This window comes from Streptopelia decaocto (assembly GCF_964273445.1).
Source record: "Streptopelia decaocto genome assembly, chromosome: 4".
Lineage (NCBI taxonomy): Eukaryota > Metazoa > Chordata > Aves > Columbiformes > Columbidae > Streptopelia > Streptopelia decaocto.
The window spans coordinates 31,352,507-31,375,169 of NC_138658.1; the positions used below are offsets into that span (position 1 = coordinate 31,352,507).

At 38.7% G+C, this 22,663-nt stretch overlaps 1 protein-coding gene across 3 annotated transcripts in view; it reads right to left on the minus strand.

Annotated features, from left to right (window-relative positions):
• SH3D19 (SH3 domain containing 19) overlaps window positions 1–22,663 on the minus strand; it is an 83,019-nt gene that overhangs the window by 48,289 nt on the left and 12,067 nt on the right. For 2 of the 3 annotated variants that reach the window (XM_082052147.1, XM_082052146.1), the window contains exon 2: window positions 15,672–15,711. In XM_082052147.1, coding sequence (XP_081908273.1) covers window positions 15,672–15,711 — 40 coding nt within the window. Of the gene's footprint in view, window positions 1–15,671; window positions 15,934–22,663 lie in introns of those variants that run through there. The other variant, XM_082052148.1, reaches the window with a different exon arrangement.

The following is a 22,663-nucleotide window of genomic DNA, read 5'->3' on the forward strand; positions in this document are numbered from 1 at the left end:
GTCTCCTGTTGGCTTGCATGGTATTCTCAGCAGGAGTCGAGCAATCCTCCACAAGACCTTGCTTCCTTTATCAGGACTGGAACCTTTGGTTTCTTTATCTAAACTCACACAACAATGAATATTCTACATGAAAACTGATTGCGCTTCTTTCATACATCACTCTAGACACACACAAAAAGTCTGGTGGGAAAAGAAAAGTAATTAAGAAGATTGATCACTTGTTCTAAAAAACAAATATACCAAAGCATCTGCTGCAAAATCTCAAAATTTATCTTTCACATCATGTTATACAATGCTTTCTGTAAGGTATCACTCCTTATGTTCACACACCAGTGTAAAAAGCCTTTTGATATATTTTTAACTGTGATGGTTATTGAGCCTGTCTTACACACAGACACATATTTAAAAAAAAAAAAGTTAAAATGTTGCTATTTTTAATGCCTTGTGACTTCTTGGAATGTGAGCCAAAAATTTTTAAATAGCTGAGGTTGAAATTACTGTGAGGCAAAACACTAGTTTAATAGAAAGCATCACATATTCCTGTCAGTTACTTTAGAAATCATGCCATCTTTATAACAGCCTGTGTACTACAATGTAAAATTATTAGAAAACCCCTCTAATATTATTTAGAATACCTTATTCCAAAGGCGAGGTGTTTGAAATGCCACCTAAATTATTTCATTGCAGACTGAATCACAGAAAGATCTTAGTAATTTTATAGTTAAATTATGGGTGGTGTAAAAGATCAGATTTACCACCACCCCGATAGGAGACCAAAGACAGTTTGACCAAAAAGCTCCCAAAATTAGGACAGAAGAACCAGCTATCGCATTGTCATGACATGGATGCCATAGACAGAACTGTAGTCAACTTGTGGATTAAGGGAATCTACCCTGAAAAATGTATTAATCCACAGTGATCAGCCTCTTCCATGCCTCAACTGCAGAGGACTCCCAGTCCTCCAACGGATTATGTGACACACGGGCTTCAGGTGCAGTTTCGTCATCGAGTCAACTAGGAAATCAAACTCACCGTGGGACAACTTTACTTCTCTTTTGGGTCCTGCCCCAAAAGCAAGAAATCCTGAACCAGTAATTAAGTCTAGTGACAATTCGATCCTCGTGACTATGCTGGGGATGCCTACTTCTGTATCACTTAATGTATACGGCTGTGACTTCCCACTGTCTGGACAAGCGAGGATGTAGTTAAAAAGCCGCTAAAATCCAGCTGCTCAGCTAATTAAAACAGCTCACATTGATCAGCATAAGGAAATCCTTCCAGGAATTGCTCTCTAGCTGTTTCTTCAACCACTTATTACATATTAATGTGCTTGTCACTGTCATACTTGGGCATCATATTTTAGCAACCAAACCATCAATTTTAAGGCAGAACACAGTCAGGAAGTCAAAGCAGATCATGGCAGCAGATGACAACATTTCACACTCTGATTCTCACAGCAAAATAGAGGTCATAAGGCTGCAACAGCTTCCACACTTAATAATGTCCAGGTTAGATCTTGCAGACAATACACCTCCCATTTTTTTTTGTGAATTGGAGTCACTCAGCTTGTGTCTCCTGAATTAACTCTTTCCTGATCCAGAGCTATAGACATGCTAGCTAGATTTCCCACAGCATTTTGTTTCAGACAAATACCGGAACTCAACTGCACCTTGCCCCTGAAGATGACTGTATGAACACACTCATTCCAGAAAGGCAAACTCTCGGAGCATGATTCAAGTTATTCTCAGTCTTCTTTGTATGTTGACTGACTTCAGCTCCCAATGGAATGTATGTTTCAAGAACAGAGGGCTCTGCGCATTGAAGAGTTTGGCCTTCCTGTAACAGCTAAAAAGATTCTCCTCTATGCCACCTATCGACATATTTTTTACTCATTGTAATAAGCCTGCTAGTATGTTTTGATTAAAATTAATAAACAGTATTTATGCTTTAATGACAATTTAACCATACTAGTAAATATTTCTAGCAATAGAAAGCACCTATAATTTTAATAATAGCATAATAGCAATGTAGCACTGTAAATGTACATACAAGTATCACTGAACTGTCATAGTGACAGTGACAGAATATTTGGGCCCAGCCAGCAATATATTCAGGCAGAAAAGTAAGGGTTAAAAAAAACAAAAGGAAGAACCAGCTCTTTCAGATAAAACAACATAGCTGTAAACTGCAGCTTTTTCTGATGGAAATTCTTTACTATTAAAGTCTACATAGTTGCTCCATTTGCAAATGGGGAAAGATGGCAGTGCCCTACTTCTACAGTGAAACAATACAAAACAAAGCTTGTTTCTGAAAAATGATGCTTTGGTTCAATTATTTGCAGTAGCATTTTGGTCAGTAAATCAAAGCCCTCTCTAGCCATTGACAGGACATTCTGCTTGCTTCATACATCTCTGTACATCAAATACAATCTGGTGTCTGAATGAGCTCCAGACACTTTGTAATTGACATTACAGATGAATAAAATCTGGTTTAATCATGAAGGATGAGCAGGACAAAGGTATAAAGAAAACCTGTAGGCCTGGATCCATAAGATTCAAGGTATCTTTACAGGGTTCTAACTATTACAAAGTATAGATATTAGAATTTTCTTCAAGTTGCCTGTGTGCTTCATAGAACACGTAAGTATAGCATTAAGATTATCTTTAAAGTTTTGTAAAAGGGGAAAGTGGTATGTGAATGTCCTCATATGACTACAAGCATTAATAACGATTACTAACAAAACAGATAAAACTTTGCTTTACAACAGTATCTTAAATCCCTACTAAACCAGTTACCTACAGATCAGCAAAAAGAAAAGAACGGGGGATGGAAATCACACAAGGTAATGAAAAGATGGGTACATTTCAACAGGCCTTTTGAAAACACAGAGGCTGAGAATCTTAGGGATAGAAACACAACAGAGCGTGGCTCCAGAGAGGAGCAAGCAGGAACTAAAAAGGGTGTTGACTGCAAAGGCGAGAACTCAGCAGGACCCAGAGGATGCAAGAGCTGGAGGTGAGGAATCCCGAGGAGAATGCTCGAGTGCCTGCAAGCATACAGACTTCAGAGTAGTGATTAAGCCAAGGGAACAAGGTGTAGGCATTTCTTATCTTGCCTAGATCTGTTTGTTTCCTGTGTAAAAATAATCTGTAAATATAGGCCCATTTGCTTCAAGTATTGTGCGTCCTTTTGAGGAGGAAACCAGTGTATGTGTGAGGAAGGAGCTCCTGGGGAATCCTGAGGCATGTTAAGGCCTCTGGCAGATGGATAACTGAGTCTCACTTCCAAGAGACAGTACCAAATAGCTTCTACACTCAGTAGTTAAGATAATATCTGGATCCTGCCTAGTCAGAGCTTAACGGCACACAATTCCAGCCCTGCGATACAAAAGCCAACTGTTTGAGAAGCATTCAAAATGTAAAATTCAGCCTAAACCACAGAAGTGGGATTAGGAGTAGCGTTCAATGCTGGTGTGACCTCAGTGCCAAAAAATCAGCTGAGCACATTTGAGAATGCTGAGATCTTTGACAAGTTCCATCCCATAGGATTTCCATGCTCCTTTAGCCTAATTCAACTTTTTTGTAGGCCATCCAAGTCAAATAAGCAGTGTGAAATGTGCTGGAGTTTAAGCTTTAGCTGAGTGAGGAAACAAAATAAATTTCCTCATTGTTTTAATTACAGATGTGTGTTGAGAGCAAAGACATTTGTTGTGAAGGGACAGTCTATAAAACAGATGGATTAATACAGATGCATCAAATAAAGTGAAGTCTTAACTCAGCACCTAAAACCAGGAAAACAAATCCCCTTCTACACTGTAAATGTGAATCAGCAGCCAAAAAATGTGTGTAAGAATATTACAAGGTCGTGTGTATAAAGAGACATATTGACTTCAAACTGGACATTTATATTTATAAACATAATTTATCATTTAACAAGCAGCAGAAACATTTTCAACCCTCCCATGTTAAAGCCTCACAAAACTATGTTAATGTGTGATCACATCTTGTTCCAATGGGCTGCTGACTCACCCAGTTACACCCTACAGTACTTGAGGTCCATGAACTTGTAACAGTTGCCCTTACAGAATGTGCAGTGCACAGGAATCGTAAAATAAAATCTCATAACCACACCCTTACCAGACCTGTCTTTCCAGAAGTGTCCTGCATCCAGCTCAGAGAAATGGCATGTTGGCCTATACACTCTTCCCTTGCCCTTCCTCCAAGAACACTGAAACACTCCCTTTTCTTCTATACCACAGATGTTGACTGAGCTTTTGGTTACAAAATACAGAAAATGATTCCCTTGCACTACATAACAAACCATACATTCATACACCTGTAGGTCTAAAATGTTTACACCCAAGATTAAACATGACCTTTTTATTAATTCACAAAGATCTAGCAACTCTGAGATTGCATATCCCAAAAGATACGCATCAAAGATTATTTTTCAAGTCTTGTAATTCTGATTCTCAAAGGATGTAGGTAAGGTATGGTGTATAGGTAAAGGTAATATCTTTGTTAGCCCAAGTCAGGGAAAACAGCCAAGCTTTTACAGACACAAATTATTTTCCAATGGTGAAATAGAAGCACAAACCATCGGATCCAAACAGATTTTTAAAAATCACACCTACGCCTACAAAACCTGAATCTATCCCAAACACACTGCAAAAGCCTGACAGGCAGGCACAACACAGAATTTGCTGTAAGAGCACACAAAATACCTACCTCAACAACAGAGTGAAGGCCTTTAACTGCTGGGGACACTTCTCCAGTGAAACAGATCTCATCTTTGAGCAAGTCACCATGAAAACATACTGCAAGACAAGAGGAATTTCCTCTGCCTTCAATCATATACCCTGCCTGTCTTACAATATCATAGGCCTCCAATTATACAGCAAATCAGTAAATACTGTAGCCTCTAATGGATGGTTATAACTTGGAAGAAATAATGATTATCATTGCCATTCACCACTCAACTACCTTCAGCTTCAGAAACAAACACCTTGTAGAACAGATTGAACCGGACATTTCTGGGGCAACAGTCATAAGAAATACCTTGCCAAAACATTTCACAGCCATGGAAACCAATGCCCCTCCCGAGCCAGTAAGAATCCCCAAATACAGAAGCTCCTTCATGTACTCCTCCATGCACTCCAATCAATGCACCATATGCCATCAGGTAAATTACTCAGAGGAAATTAAAGAGTATCAGGTTCAGCTTCCTTGAGCATTTGAAAGAACAGAAAAAACAGGGACCAGTGGGGTTAACCCTTCTCTCATAGCCACTTCATCTCTGACTCTTGATCCCAAATCTTTACAAAGACAAGCTTAGAAAATAATTTAAGGAAAAAAAATCTCCAGTGCAGCTTAAAGGCTCTGGATTCAGATAACACTACAGGTAATTTCTCTAACCTCCACCCTCAGCGATGCCCTGAACTCCAAAGGCAATAAATTGTTCCTGTCCTTTTTCTCACGTCAGCCAACAACCTTGTCTCCCTCTGCCCTTGCTAACATGTCTCTGGGCCTCCAAAAGTAATAGTGACCTTTTCCTTAAGACTGCCTAATTGATTAACATGATCTATTTAAACCTAGAACAATGGCATTTTAACTTCCTCAAGAAGCAGCAAAGCTATAAGGAACGATAGCTCAGTCTCTTACACTACAGGATGCAGAAAGCAGTATGTAAAACTAGCAGACATCAAGTTCGAAAGAGTCAAAGAGACTTTTTAGCATACAACTTAAGGTTAAGCTGTGGCACTGTTTCCCATAAAACACTGTGGGTGCTAAAAGTGTATATGGATTTGAAAAAGCCTGAAGAAAATCCACTGAGGGCTATTAAATACAAAAAGCATCACCCCCCTCTTAGAGGCCCCGAGCCACACAAATCTGGATGCTGACAGAATGTATGGATTCTTTCCAGTGCACACTTGTTTTGTCCATATCTTCTTCCTTAGGCTTCTACTTCACACATAAGCGAAGACAGAATAAGAATACTGGAATAGGTGGACTCTTGGTCTGCTCCACAAAGGCCATTTTTACAACTTCAGTTGTTTTTCAGGATGGAAGGAGGTCACCTGTCTGAAGGCTTAATTGTTTTTTCCGGTTACTTCACTTGCTCTAGTAAGATAAAGCTTAAGATAAAAGGACAAATCTTGAGCTGTTTACTTTTTAAAGGCATTTGACAATTTTTTTTTTAATCATGAAAATAATCTTGGCAATTTCTAAGGTTACACCTTCCAAGAAGGTTAATGTTTTTGTTTTAGATTGATATTCAAGTATATCTGTATTACACTAAGCAAAATACCTGTTTAGCACCTGCAGCAAGGCAGTTAGCACACTAAGAAGCGCATTTTGTCAATTCAAATACTAAGAGACATCATTTAAAAGACCTACAAAAGACAGTATGGGAATAGAAATTAAAGAAAATACAGAGAACTGCGTCATCATTTCAGGTCTGTCTTACATGAAAAAAAAAAAGTTGTTATTAACAGAAAGCATCGGTAGTCTGTTCACACTGTAAAATGTTCATTTAACAGAACATACTTCCTCATCAACAGCCTCAGAAGGAAGAAAATAGATTGGACAGTAACGCAAATAATCTTCTGTTCTATACACCAGTAAGGTGTGGTGAGAAAGCCTCTCCTGCCGCTTTCTTGACTGTATTTGTCCTGTGATATTGTCGCCTTCCTTCTTAGAAGGGGCAGTGGGAAAGGTAATAAACACAATGGTCTTAAAAGCAGTTGCCCAAAAGAAATGGTGTTCTTGGGAGAAGAGGGAAACTTCCTAAACTGGTTCAATCACAAAATGGTATCAGGATTGTTTGAACTAATACTGAACTAATATAAATACTAGATGCTGGTGTGTAAGGGGATGGGGAAGCAGAAGTCCAGACAACACGGAATAGAAGAATTACAACAGTAAAACCAAAGCTATTTCTTTCCACTAGGCATTTATTCCAAACAAAAATAGTTTAATATAACATGAGACCACTGATGTACTTCTTTTGCTTGAACTAGATATTATGTTGTAGATTGAAAGAGGGATTTAACAAAGTAATCATTGTTTGTGTTTGGAACACTATTATTAGATTTGGACCTTGTCTTTAATTAGAAGTCAACCTTTGCCTCAAGCCTCAGGAGATGGGAATGTCCACTATACCCAGAACAGATGACAAACCTCTCTTAACAACTCTCCCAAGATTAAGATGTGGCAACACGTACTTATAAAGACCATTCTTACATGAATACTTTCCACATTTAGGGTTGTGTGGTCTAATTTCAGTCCCCTGTAGCAAGGGACCTGCCCATGACCTGCCTTGGTTGTAGCCTCCAAGGGAACAGGCAACACAACTTTTTGTACCATGGAATCTTAGCTCTCTTCCTGAACCTGAGGTAGCTGGAAACAGATGCAAAAGCAGCTCATCCATGTCTACACTAAGGACTAGTACTAGCTCAGTTGAGCCTGTGGTTTGTCACAGATGGCCAAAACTAGGACAAATCCCGTATGTAAACATGGCCTAAATTCAAATGGTGATACTTGCACTGAGCAAAATGCTGCTGAAGCTTTGTAGCAAAATCAGAAATGTAATCTGTCTTACAAATGGCAGGATCAGAGCCTAAAGTACAGCTGTGCAAAATGCACAGAAAGCACTAAACAGGAATACAGTAAGAAAGAAAAAACTATCAATGTGATAGTCCTCACTAGGAATATTTCTCCTCCGTGATGTAGCGAGGATGCAACTATAAGATGCTTTTAAAGAGTTCTTCATCAACCATTTCAACATTCAACCTGTCAAATCTGATGCTACTTACAGTAAACAATTACCTATACTAGAATGACCTACAAATACCACAGAATAACTTGAAACGAAATGACAAAGTAGGTGAGTAGTACAGAAAATAAAATAAAAAATAAAAATTAAAAAAAGTGAAGCAATAACAATCTCTCCTCTTTTGTGCACATCAGAGTAAGAGGCCATGGAAACCAACACAATATAACTGCAAACTGAGCTCTCCCACTCAAATTCCAGAGGTGACGGAAAATGTGGATACTGACCTGAGCCTAGAGAAAAACCTACACAAATCTTTAGGGAAACAAACCAAAGCTCAGGTATCAGCTCCAACACTCTCAAAATATCAACATAAAATTCTTTCAGAGAGAACCAAACGACAACTAATACTTCTGAGCTGGAAGTTTACAACCTGCTGAGTCTGCCTCCTCAGCCCTGACACACATCACATGGTCTTCCCCTAGCAGTTCCTCCTCCTTCTCGGTTTTCTTTGAGACTATTACAAATACCTTTGGAAAGAATTATCTTCCAGCCTTCTTTCCCATTCCCCAGATGTATTTCATGTGCTATTTGTCATTGAAACCTCTTGGGAAAAAAAAGAATAACCATAAAGATGCAGAATTATAACCATGCCTGATTAATTTGGCCCATCACACATTACTTACAAATAGAGAATTCCAGTTCTCACCATAGCTTCCATTCACCTCTAAGCAGAGTTAAAAGACAAAGCCATATGGCTGTTTTAAAGAGAATTGTTGCCATTGTATAGGGGAAAAGTGAAATATTGTCAAAATAACCTTTAAAATGAAAGCTCCATTATTAAAAAAAACCCTGCAACGTGTAATTGTGTGCTTCCTGGAACCACCTTTTCTAGAACTAAGGTCTGTCATGTTTTTTTATGCCCCAGACAATTCTCCAAATGCCCAAGGAAACTGGCCTTTTGGCTGGATGGTCCTTGGTATCTTCTACAAGAGTATCCTCCAAAAGGTGATGGGACAGTGAAATTTGCTCATGTACCCAAGATGCCTAAAGGAGCACTGAAATTCTTTCAGTGAAGAAGGAGAGTGAACCCTTTTCTCCTTATTTCTTCAACAAGCATCTTCTTATTCTCAACACTATTTTCCATTATGAACTAGCATAAGCACTGGAGAGCAGCCCAGACAAGGGAAGGAGTTGTTCAGGGCACCAAAGCAAACAGTCCTGGAAAATTCCCTTTACAGAAACCAGGAACAGAGCGCTCTTTTATTAAAACAAATCCCTCTTCTCTGCTTAGGAATAAGGAATCTGGAAGGCTGGCTAGGATGCGCCCTTCACGATAACTCTTTACTGCTGAGAGATGAACAGCCAAAAATCCCCAACACAACAGTGATTAATTGGTGGCATTAAAACAAACACCCACAGCAACAGGCTCTAGATACTCACATGATCCGTAATTGCCAACAACTAAGCTGTACCCATCTGCCATTTATTCCCCTGCTCTACCTGTGATTTTTTTCTTTTTTTTCACATTTACACATAAGTATAAGCTCAGCAGGGAAAATTAACATTGCAAAAAATAAACTAAACATAATGATTTACTGCTGCAAAGAAGCCGTCAAAGAAATATGCAGCTTATTCTCCTCCAGAGAGGCACATCTCTGACATGCACAGCACGTGCTGCTGACCAGAGACACATGATAAACAAAGACACATAAGCAGATTCCAGCCTCAAGTTTCAGCAGTTTAAATCCACATTTAACCAGTGGAATTGCATCACGTTCTGAGTGACTGAGCCCAAAATTTACCTCTCAAAATGAAAAAAAAATGAGCCATATGATCCTACTTTTTGAATACCAACAACAAAAGTCATGATGCTGAGCCGTTGCTTCCAGCTCTGCCATTGATTTATTGTGCGACTTGCAAGAAATCACTCTGCCCTCCTCTGCTGAACTTGCTTCATCTGTAAAGTGGAGACACAGCTATTTTTTTTCCCTGGAGATCAGCTTTCCGATCCAACTGCCCACATGAGCACTGATAACAGCCCAAAGGAGGGAGGAAGATCCTTCCTTCTGCAGCAGCGTTGGCTTAGCTCAACTCAGGGCAATTATGAAACTGCACCCTGAGTGTTTGGGAAGGAGACAAGATTTCTGGAAAAACACTTTTTGTTACATTTATTTCTGACCTACTGGGAGCAGGACTTTCCTCTTTCCCATACCCTAAAAGTATACTTAGACTAAGAATAACCTGCTACTTCCTAGCTTTAAAAATCCTAAAAGCTAAATATAAAGAATAAAAATGTAACAGTAAAACAAGTGTCATCCCTCAACATTCATCCTTTCTTCTACACAGAACCCTTCCCTTTCAGATGGAGTGTCAGCAATGTTCAAAGTCTCAAACTTCAGATCTGTATTACAGCCTGTAACACTGGCTGGGTGGGCAAAAGCCTGAAATTATCCTCTGTGTGGAACAGCTGCACTGATGAGGTGATGCAGACATTGTCGGCAGACAACACAAGACTTTTGAACAACAGCAATGAAAAACTGCATTTCAGGATGCTTGTGAGAATGAATCTGGTCCTTATAGATATTAAGTAGTCCAGTGTTTGAACTAAAGAATTAGATTTAGACTGGTTCTTTTGACACTGTTTCCCACAGCATTATCATTTGGAAATCAAGTTAGTATGAGACAGATAAGCAGCCTGTAAGTGGGCTGAGAATAAGAGGGCTCAATCTCTCTGGACAGTTTTTCAAGACTTGGCTAGAAAAAGACACCACAGGCCTGATCTAGTGTTAGCACCTTCCCACTATGACCAAGATGTTCAACTACACGACCTGCAGAGGTCCCTTCCCACCAACATTCCCACCATTCTGTGACTTCTCAGTACAGAAGCAACAGCAACAGCAGCAGAAGTCTCTCTGGCCATTCAACTAAGGCACAACAGAGAAGCAGAGGTCTTGGGTAGGGTTACAAGAGCACCTCTCACTCTTTTCAATGCCCAATTCCAGTACAGTAGTCTGGATGTTAAATTTGCCTAAAACACACAAAATCTGTTAAGTAGCCTAGAAAATTAGCAGTGAAATTACTTCTGAGAACAAAACAACTCAAGTTTTACACACACAAATGTCAGCGGCAATTTGTGAGGGGCTTCAAATTAGAAACCCAGGCTCCAGGGATTAGGAACTAGCGAGATCTTTGCAGCAGAAGGAAGGACTCTCATATTAATTCCCATTCAGATACATAAAACTGGGATTATTAAATGACTGACTGCAGGCTGACTGTAATGGGTTACAACATGGAAAAAATCCTGTTACTGTCTGTTTTCTCAAGACCTCAAAAGCATACTGATTTGTAAAAGCACATTGATTTAACCGTAAAGTGAGGACAGTTCCACTACATTCTCAGGCCTGTGCCTTAAGACTCCCTTCATGCTCTGTTAAAGGCTTAAGATCTTAATTAAAAGGTGTCTTCCAGTCTTCACAGATGATCTGGGAAAACACATTATTAAGATATAATCAGACCATTACTGTTATATTTACTAAACACAATTCCACAAGATCAACATTATATAGCAGAGGAAACTGAAATGCAGAGAAGCTTTCACTAATGGAATTCTGCTACATAAAAAAACCCTAACAAGATACAAAATACCATTCACAAAAATGATAGCTTTATTTATCAGATCTGCACCAAAGGGATCTGTAGCCCTTTTGATCAGCCACTTCAAGTGCTTCTTTGTAAAGGAACAAAAGAAGGGTTGTGTCTATTTGTATTGTTGACTTGATGTATTTTAAATTAAAAAGCCCAATTTAGTTTGATCAAATGAAGGCAACCAGCTGTAAAAGAACTTTAGCACATTACAATCAGCAGGCAGACTATGTGCCAATAAAACCTAGAATCTATTTCTAGAAATGAACTAATTATTTTCTTCCTCCTCCCCATTTTGAGGGCAAGCTTTCACAGTACACTCCTAGATTTTAAAAATCAAAATCTCTTGATAGACTCCAAGTGATTGATACGCTATTAAATCTCCCAATAAATTGTTGCAGTGTTTAGCTACCTTCATCCTCTCCATCTCCAAGGTCAAGGCAACCAAAATGAATTATTATATCACATTACAAGACTGTGTTTCAGTATTTTTTGATCCATAATCCTTACCCCAAAGGAAAAAAAAAAGGCATAATGAAAGTAATCCAGTTCCTTCTACGAGCTTTGCTCATGTTCAGGGATTAACTGCAAATATGTGGATGCCTGAAACCTTCTCTTCTATCACTATCATATAATTTTCAGTTCAAAAACATTTAGAGGCATAAGAATGAAGTGTCTACTTCTTTTGACCTAATTGACCTGAGTTACAGCAGTGCATGACCTGAAGCTATCAGAGCAGACAATGCACGACCTGACAGTAAAATCAAGACACAGTGATAATTACAGACCACTGTTCCCAGTACAGACATATTTTTAATATTGTCTGAAATATGGCAATTGAAGGATGGTTAATATTAGGTCATGAAATAAAATGTCTCTTGATAAGAATTTAACATAGCAGCAATAGGTATTATTTGGATTCAGGGAACATTGGTTTTGATCTTACTAATGTACTAATATTTAACAAAAAAAAAGAGTGTAGAGTGACACATGAAAAAGATATCCACAGGCCCTGTTCTGCTACTCCTCACTTTAGATAAACTCTCCTTTGTGGCAGATGGTTGCTAATTGCCAAGAGACAAAAGACAGTATATTAATGCACATTTTGTAAGCATTATCTAACATCTGTTTCCCTCCTGTTAAACATTACCTATGATCTCTGGTTCATCCACTCCCCAAATTTCCTCCCAGCGTCATGCTAGATCCCAGTATCACCACTCAGAATAACTCCATCTTCCTGTAGCATTTCTCCTGTACTAAACATTTGATAGGCTAGTAACAAAACCAGAATATTTGTCAGAGTTCCTGATAATGCTATAAACGTTTCACCCTGCATTATCTAAGTGGCATCATCCTATAATAAAAGGAACTATATTAAAGACCATTTATATACTGTTCTATCTAAAACAGATTTTCTATGCTTCTCATTGCAAATGAATTATGTCCAAGCTATGTTTTAAAACTATTCCTGTTTTATTGTATATGAGCTCTTCATCCCTTATACTGCGAAGACTCAAACACAAGCTGATCTAGAAATACACAGATACAGCAACATAGAAGAACACAGTGTAGAAAAGGACAAGCTTTAGACACTGCCAATCACAAGAAATATTGTTTTATGATCTTTTTATTAAGCTGATTGTGTTCCAGACTGAAATTTCACCTTACAGACCCTGAGGAGGACTTCTGTCTGGTGGTGTTTGGGCTATTTTTTTTTTGTCTCTTTTTATGCCAGTGTTCCACACATCTGTGGAACACATCTGTGTTCCACACAGAGTTCTGGGCAATATCTCACTGGGGCTTTGTATGAAATAAAACTTCTACTTCTCTGTCTCGGAAACTTCTACACCCACTACTTCATCTTAGGATACGTACCTTTCCTAAGGTTCATTGCATCTGTCTTCATCTGGCCAGTTAGTATCCCCACTTCCACCTCCATTATTTTATAGTAATTTTAGTGAAGAAGTTCTTGTTACTAGACACTAGACCTTGAGTCCAAGTACAAAGGCCTGTAGGGTCATTTTTGTTGCACTTTAGATGATGAGAGGGATGCTCTATTGCACTTTTAAGAGATGCATCCCACAACATGCAGCTTAAGGAAAAAGTAGACAGGATTCCTTGGAGTCATTGTATTTTGTCTTTCCCTTTTCATGAGCTGTCCCCAGAGAAGAAAGTGTCGTGACTGTAGTAGCTCATCATAAGATGGCATAAGCCATAAAACTGTCCCCAGTGGAACTCACACAGCTCTAAAATGCTGCTCATGTTATAAGAGGAGCATGCTTTGTGCTTTAAGTTGTCCATACTTCACTATTAAGTTTTCCCTCAGTTCTTACAGCAAGGGGCTCTTGTCTTCAGGCAGCTGCAGCTCTTTTCCCAGAAATGATATGGTCAGACTGGGGATAAGAATCTTACCCAGCAATCTGTCACTACAGGATTACGCTTCCAGCTATAATGAGAGATGAACCACAGAGTGCAGCAGTATCAATTAGCAGAGTACATCATCTGAGTAAGGCATGCTGCTCCTGCTCTAGCCTAGAAGCAGCAGCAAGACATGCACAAAACCCATCACCCTTTAAACAATGATTTTCTTCCTCATAGCTCATCCCAAAAAACAGAACTATCACGACACGATGGCCAGTGAGATTGAGAAGAGAGCAGAAGATACATAGATATGGTTAGAAAGCACATGCACTACTGAAAGGAATGAAACACAATTGAAAGTGGCATTTTTCTCAACATTATGAGCAACCCACATTATACGTTAATTTGTCTGTGCTATCCAACATGCGAATTTGGAACCTGTAACCCCAACAATGCAGGGCAGTATTTTATTGTCAGGGCTGGTCCACATTTGAAATTCCAATTCCATGGAAAAAAATCTGAAGTTTTACTTTGCTTTTGGTTCCAAATTAGAACTTCTAAAATACACTCCAGAGCAAAAGGTACCGGTGGGAAGGACCAGCCAGAAAAAATGGTAACAGCCTGAACCTGTTTCAACCTTAAATGGAACATTTGACAAAATTAGATTTCATTTTGATAATAACTTGGATTTATTTGACATTATTGTAATATGACATGATCGAATAAAAGTGCAAACATGTAGACTGTAACTGCATCATTTTAAGAAAAAAGCTAAGTATTTTTAATTACAAAAGGAAATACAGTGATTGATGTTTTAAGTAGATACAAGCAATCAAAAACAAAGGCAATACTCCCCTGCAACTTAAACACACTGCTGGAAACAGCTACAGGGCTGTTGCAGATATGGGAGGGAAGGGAAAAGCATCCTCTTCCATCTGATCACATGGCAGACACAACACATCAGCTGTGCTATTAGAAGAGCCTACAGTTCCCTCTGTTCTAGCTATAAAAACTACCCCACTGTACTGTAAAACTGTAACAAAAAAGTCAGACTGTAAAAATCAAATGAAAAGGTCATGCCATGTCAGAAGGTTGCACATGAGGGGCATCCTTTGGAAATTCTTTTCACAAAGGAGTGGGAGAGCCAGAGTTAGCTGGTCTGCTCTATCACTTCATTAAAATCCCATTATCCACCACAGGATATAGACAGGATCCTATTCCCTGGTGGAGAATTGAGAGGGAAAGTTTGGAAATAAAACAAAAAGAGATTTAAAAAAAAAAAAACATGAAAGGATAAGAAGGAGAACTACAGGATAGTCAGAAGCTTAATGGAAAATGTGGCCTTGCAAATCAATAGCTTAGAGGTTCATGGCAATTGCTGATGAAAATCCTAAATAAACATAAAATGTTTGTGTGTTTTATTTAATACCCGTTCATTTGCTTCTCTCAGTTTTGAAACACTAGGTATGATGGGATCAGAGTTAATGGAATAAATAATAAAGTTGCTATTCTTAACTGAACCAAAAATTATTTTCCTTGCTACAGAAGCAAACAGTCCAAAGAAGCAAAAGTCATGAGGGCTTTTTGTCTTAAACCACAGTTTTACCAAACCACCCTGTATGTGATACATAAAAAGCCTCTGAATTTCAAGTGCACACAATTACAGTGTAGTAAACGCTGTTAATTCCTTGGAAAATGTTTCCCATAAGGAATATAAAACAATTACCTTAAACACAGAGTTATTTTCGTATTTCATTACTGTTACCAAAACAGAGAAGTAGAAGAATGGTATTTTTATTTTTCTGGCTGATTTCCTAGTTCATCCCATAAAAGGAAAAAATTAAAGAAAAAAAAGGGAGAGAAGGGAAGAATAAATACAGAAATATGGTTCTTACCCTGAAGAGCGGCAGTCTGGTTTATTTCTTTCAGAGCGATCTGTGAGAAAGGAGGCATAGGATCAGCACAAAAGTTGGATGTTCTTTAGCAATAATCGCGCAGAAGTCTTAAAAGAACTGTGACTAGCAAAACCAAAAGCTGATTCTGGTATAAAACTATTTTTCTGCACAGAACTACACTGCTTGAGACCAAGTAAAATTACTGCAAGTTTAACGTTTGTTAAAATTCCTCTACTCAAAACACAGTGTATTTAATGTTTTGTATTAATGCTTTGGAAGCTTCCCCTCCCTTTAGCTGAAATAAATAGGACGTTAGTTTAGGGTAAAAATAAGGGAGAGGGAAGAGGAAAAAAGAAAAACCACAGATTACTCAGCGCAAAAAAATCATTCCATGAATCACGGCTGGCAGAGTTCCCCGACAGGATGGGAGAAAAATCAGCAGTTGGTTGCAGCAACATCTGCAAATACACTGAATCCAGTGCAGCCCCATCATTAACTCTTCCACTTCTGGGTGTTCTAGATCCTGAATCATTCTGTGTTTTTAGATAACGTTTTGTTTAACCTGTGAGTATTTCAAGTGGCTTACCTGCACTAATGAGACTGACCCACAAATAAAAATTTACACAGCACAACAATATCAACTCAGATAAACTTCTTTTGTTGAACAATTTATCAGCTGCTAATGTCATCTCACATACATTTCTAAGTTTGCTTTGTTTATTTATTTTTGAAAGCTCTGATATGCAAAGGGAGTATCAAATACTCCTAAGAGTTAAGATTATCATACAAGCATTACAAAGTAATCACTGTGTTGTGTTATTAGAATTCACATATTATCAGTTATATTGTAAGTCCAGAATATCTCCTACTGCATGACTTTTGAACTACCTGAAAGAAATAATTGAGATTTGTGTCCTCCTAAAATACATATATCCTAAAATTAGAGAGGGTTTTAATAATTTACTACAGAAAGATCCACTATGCAATTAGAAGGATATTCTTACACCTATATATAATCCCCACTGACCATGGTAATTTTGCTTCTGATTCCACCTATGTGTATTTTAAACAGAAAGCTATTTTTCTTGTGCTGGTAAACACTTTGCTGAAAAGCTTGTCTGTACAGAATAATAAGTCTTCCTAAAAAAATGTCATACTCAGATATTGTATTTTTAACCTTAAAGCTCTGCATTTGAAAGAAAATTTGTTCTCTTGATAGCACATGTTTGTATAGTTTTCTCTCATGTACAGAATAGTTTCCTCTCAAAGTTTCATGTGCTCATTTGACTGTTCTCATTAAAGCTGTAAAAAAATTATTGCATGTTAACAGTACCCAAAGAAGTATCTAATGTTTTTTCCATCCACAGGTGCTCCTATTGAGCTGTCATAGCCACACAGTGTATAATTTATTGTGTTCTGACTCACAGCAATCTCCATTTCATCACACCGTGTGCTACTCTGTTAGCTAGAAACAGCATGGTATAGTTCAAACCAGAGTTGCAGCAGCAGTTCAAACACACACAGAAAGGCTCCTTCCATCCTTACAGTTTGTTCATGGAACCTCCTAACCTGTAAGCACCAAAAAAAATAAGGTAGGACTTCCTACTGAAACCTGCTTGCCACCTGTTGCTTGTTGTCAGTGTTCCCTGCAATGTATGCACCCATGATCAAACAGTATTCAGACAAAACCTCCCCACTTCTAAAAAAATCATGTGAATAAGCCAGTGAGAAGGAAGAAAAGGAGTCAGAGCCCAGGTAAACGCAGCATCTGGGAGCTCTCCCCTGAACCCACACCTGTTTGCAAATCCACCGCTGCCCAGCCACCGCGCTGCAACCTGCTCCTTCAGGAAGTCAATGCGATTCCCTTTTCCCTTTTGTTTTATTGAAATGCTGAAACAGGAAATATTAGCTTTGTTTTTACACATTTTATTTACTGCTAAACTTAGTGAAAGCACATCATCCACATGCATGCTGGTCTTGCTAAAGTGAACAAAGGGAAATGTAATCCTACAAGCAGGCAGTTAGTATTTTAAAAGTAGAAATAAAACCCGCACCTATTTAAGGTTATTGTGAACTCGATCTTTTAAATTTGATTTAGTATGAAGTGCAACAAGAGACTCAAAGAGCTGAATCTTTCAATTTAGTTCTTAAATTTTGCAATTCTATATGCTCTTTTGGCATTACATACAAGCACCAACTCAAATAATGTCACACACCTCTAGAATTCTGAAAGACCAGAAGAAATAGACAACCCCTTTTTTTTTTTTTCCTCCCCACAAACACATAAATATGTTGTTACATTTAAACACCCACACATGCAGATCCCATTCCTGCATTCCGAAGGCAAATCCTTGGCTTGCAAAAGATGGGTCACAAAAGTCCACGCGCACAGTTGATTGCTTTTTACTCTATACATGTTACCTCTGCAAATGAGAGATCTCTTTGTAATCTTTTCCAACAGAAATAAGCAAGAAGACCATATAGATGCAAAGACTTGAAAATCAAATCCTGCACTACAGATCTTCCTCTCTATCAAAGACATGAATTGCTATAGAACATTAATGTCCATTATGTCTTTCTAGCACAACACTGTATATCCTTTAATTCGTAACTCTGGAAGCCAAAACTGCACGTCAGATTAGAGCAAACACAGCACATCTGCATGAACAATGAAGAAACAGGGCAGCCTGCACTCCGGCATGGGAAATTTACAGGAAAAAATTCCACTTCAAGTGACAGATACTACCTTCCAGACACAAGCTTCCACAGATGAGACACTGATCTCCCCTTCCTTGCATTGCTAAAGTAATACAATTCCTTACTGTGTATGTATAAATATAATAGCTGTATTCAGCTAATACAAACTAGAGAAGTGTATTGCTTCATTTCAAGTTGATTTGGCTAATGAACTGTTTGTGAAAATTAGCATAATCTCCCTAACCTGGCAGAGGAAACAGTGTAGTTTGGGCTTTGTGCTAACACAGCAGATCTGTTCTCAATTTACTGATAACTGCCCTAGATGTGGTGCGGTGCTATCACCTCTCTAATTTTCTATGGCAGATTTTTGCCAGGTAGTTCAGACAGCTCAGGTATCACAGACATACACCACAGAGCTGGTTCTTCCACAGACAGATAAAAGCTCTTTCTACCTGTCCTTCAATCCACAATTCGCATAGTCAGAAACGTGCAGTCTCTCAGTTCATACGAATCAACCATCCCTCAACCTCCTGCAGTCCACACTTTAAGAGATTTTCTCTGTTTCATACTAGTATCTACTCTTTACAAAATCTTTGCTGTCCTTACACAAATAGAGCCAGTGCAAGAGAAACACATTATCCTTGTTCAGCAGCAGGGTACAGTGCAAGAAAGCAGGGAGCTGGCAGGTGGAGCAGATGAGGTAGAAGAAGTCAGAGACTCCTGGCTGAGGTAGAGAAGACTGGTGCCAAGTTTTAAGCACTGCAGAAAAATTAAGGAAAACATCAGGACACAAAGATCTGTTATTCATAACACAACTGTTCTGCAAATTTAGTGTTTATTTACAAAATCGTGCTGTGTATATTTCATCAATAGCATGGACATGTTATGCCTTTTTTCAGCATTGAAAGACTGAGCAGCAGACAGAAAGGCCATGTTCCAGTTGTTTTAGAAAGGGTCACTTTTCTTTAACTGGTGATTCTTTTACCCTTCGAGCATGGGAAAATGATCTTGTTTGTTTCCTTTTAATATGATTTTTCTTCTCAAGGAAAATATAAACATAACCATCAGGAAAAAAAGTAACTGACTCAACATTATTTCAATTGGTCCACAAACTCAGAATAGTTTAAGTTTTTGCCAAAAAGACCACTAAAGCAGAAAACAATAGCTTTTAGGGCATTTACTTTTGTCTCTGGAAGACAAGCAAAGAAAAGGAAAAAGGCAACTCACACCAAACAGAGCCATTGTTTTCCTCTGTTTATTTTGCGAGCTTCTTCAAAGTATCTCGTTGCTAAGAGTGACTTAAACTGAAAAGTGTGCTCTCACTAGAAAAAAATTTAAGTATAAACATGAAATACTGTTGGAAAATGAGTGGAAAGTTAACACACATTCTGCCACTTCGAACTTTCAAAACTACTGGGGAACTTCCAATGGAACTGCCTCCCAAGCCAGGTAAGTTCCTGCTCTTAATCCCATCCCACTGCTTGGTCTCCCTTAAAAGCTGAATGAACTGTTCATTCAGTTGAATGAACTGAAGCCAAGGGGGGACATGCCATTTCTGGGAAATTCTGTATTTTTCACCTTAATTATGAGTCCTGAATTGAGCCACCACCAGAGGGAGCAGGACATCACAACACTCTTGACTCGTAGAGGAACCAGCTGGCTCCTTTTAGCCTCTGATGGCACAACAGCGGTTTCACAATGAAAAGTAGCAGGAGACGCTCATAACAATACTTCTGTAACAAGATAAACCTCTAGATAAACCAGGCAATGGGAACAGTGGGCTCTTAAGCAGTGCTGGCAACATCAAAATACAAAATATACAGAGAAGTCATATTCTCAGAATAGGCAATAGTTGAAAGAGGCTGTACAACTGCCCTGACTGGAATGCATTAGTCCCCAATGAACACACTTCTGTAAGCTCCCAGGCCTTAACAAACCTCCATGCTGAGACTGATGCAGCAGCATTACAAGGCATCATGTAGAAATGTGATGGCTCCTACCATCATTGTGGCCAAATGGTGCAACAGTCCCTGTTAGCCAATTGCATTAAATCAAGAGCCCAAAATCTCCATTTCAAATTGCCAATGTAGACAGAGCCCTCACTCAAACTAAACTGCACATTTGCTAGGGAAAGAAAAATAATCTGCATTTGTGCAGGATTTTCAATGCTAGTTGTTCTGTTTGCACTGAGATAAGCAATAACTGCCATTGACTTTGCAATCTTTTTGTCTTCCATTCTGTTAAGGCACACTGCAGTTCATGGTGACTCTTCCTTCTCTTTAGTGCTTCTCTCAGAACAACGTAAATTAATTCCACTGTATATAATTGACTATAAATTTCACTCAATTTTATTAGGAACTGCTATACAACAAACCCCATAAAACCGAACATTTATTCATGTATTTTAGTATTGTAACAGCAGTGTCCCTTATCAGTTGTTTAAAAGGCAGAAGGCCTAAGGAGAGATTAATGAGAGGGTTGGAAGAAACATTTTTCATTTAGTTTATGTATAGCCTTCCCTTTATTCCAAAAGGCCATAAAAACAGGACACACTCAAAGTTTATAATTGTAAAGGCAGACAGTTTTTATACTGGCTTTAAATTCTGCGGTATGCTGCTGAATTCCAGAGCAGTACATTGCGGGGGAAAAAAAAAATACAGTATAATGCCCAAATGAGATGACACTAGTCTGTCAGTTTTAATACTAAACAGTAACTGAGTCTTGTAAGCACAAAACATTCCTACAGGTTTTATACTTGGAGTAATGCTTTTTACACCCACTCTTAAGCATGACTGATATATGGCTGGGGGAGGGGGACCCCAACACACAGCTAAGAATGCATTGAACCCCTGTGGTTGCGTATTTTACCTCAAAACCTACTGAAAACCATAAAGCTTGTGATTATTCAAAGACCATATTCTTTAGCTTGCTAAAGAGATTAACAATAGTCACCTTTAAAGCCTTTTGTGCATTTGTACAATATGTAAGTGAAAAAAGAATTTACTGGACCACAGAGGCGACATATGCCAGTGCTACGTTTGCTGCCGATCTGTTTTTGTGCCGCTGAATTTCCACCCCCTCGTTTTTGCTCCTATGTTACTCCCACATTGCAACAGCAGGAATGTGTATGCATCAGTGTGAACATACATGCCAGTGTAAGAGTAGGACTGATGCAGAAACAAGAGAGAAAGGAAACAGACTGTGGAAGCTCTCAGCGCTTCTCTAAAAGGTCCATGTTATAAGAACCTAGACCAAACTCAGCACCAGGAATTGGTCTTGTTCTCAGGCTGTGAATGATAAACAAAGTATATAGGCAATCAAATACATGCAGCATGTTGCCACACTTGCACCTTTTACCACACTTGTTTAAGTGGGAAATTTAGGATACATTTGTTTCTAAAGCTCATTTTCAATAAATGAGCAACTCCTGGAAGTACAAATTCCTAAATCTTCATATAAGACATCACAGCTGATCAGTGCAATGTAGTTCTTAGATTATGTACTTCAGGTACAAGCAGACACAGGGATCCACAGACTGCCAGAATCACAGCGGGAGCTACTCAAGATGAGCCCCACTACTTCATATTTTTGATACTTTCATGAGGAAAAGACAAATTGATTCAACTTTTTGATAGACAAAAGATTTATAACCACAAAATACCTTCCTCTCTAGGCATTTCAGAAATGTTAGACGTACATTTCTGAAAAACATTTCTCTGATGTTGCTAGCACTGCCAGTAAAAGGAAGTTATCTTTCAAGACCATGGCACTATCTTTTTGCTCCCAGATCAGAGGCTGAGCGTGTCTGCAGGGGCTTTGCATATTCCTCAACTAGACAACAGAGCTCAGTCTTACAGTATGCCATAGGGTGCTGATACATAACATGCAATAAATGCAATAGAGTTAGATGTGTGAATAAGCTTGTGGTTCTTACACTGTATTAACAGACCCTCTTATAAACACTGATACTCCATATGCAAGATTCAAGTGTATTCCATTATTTTTCTCCTCGGGCATTTGCCCTGCTTGTGGACAAGCACATCCAGCACCAAAAGGGCCTCCAGCTTTGAGCACCTATGCTAAGTACACTTACCCATCACAAGATGCTCCTTACCACACTAATTAGGGGCACACTCCATGCCTGGAGACCTAAGATACGCACAGAAAAGCACTGCTGCTGAGTGACGGTGACAATCATGACAAAAAGCTTTCTAAAAGTAATAGAAAAAGCACCATTTACTTTAAGTTTTCTACAGGGCATTTGGCTCGTTTGTTTTGGATTTTTTTCAGTTGAA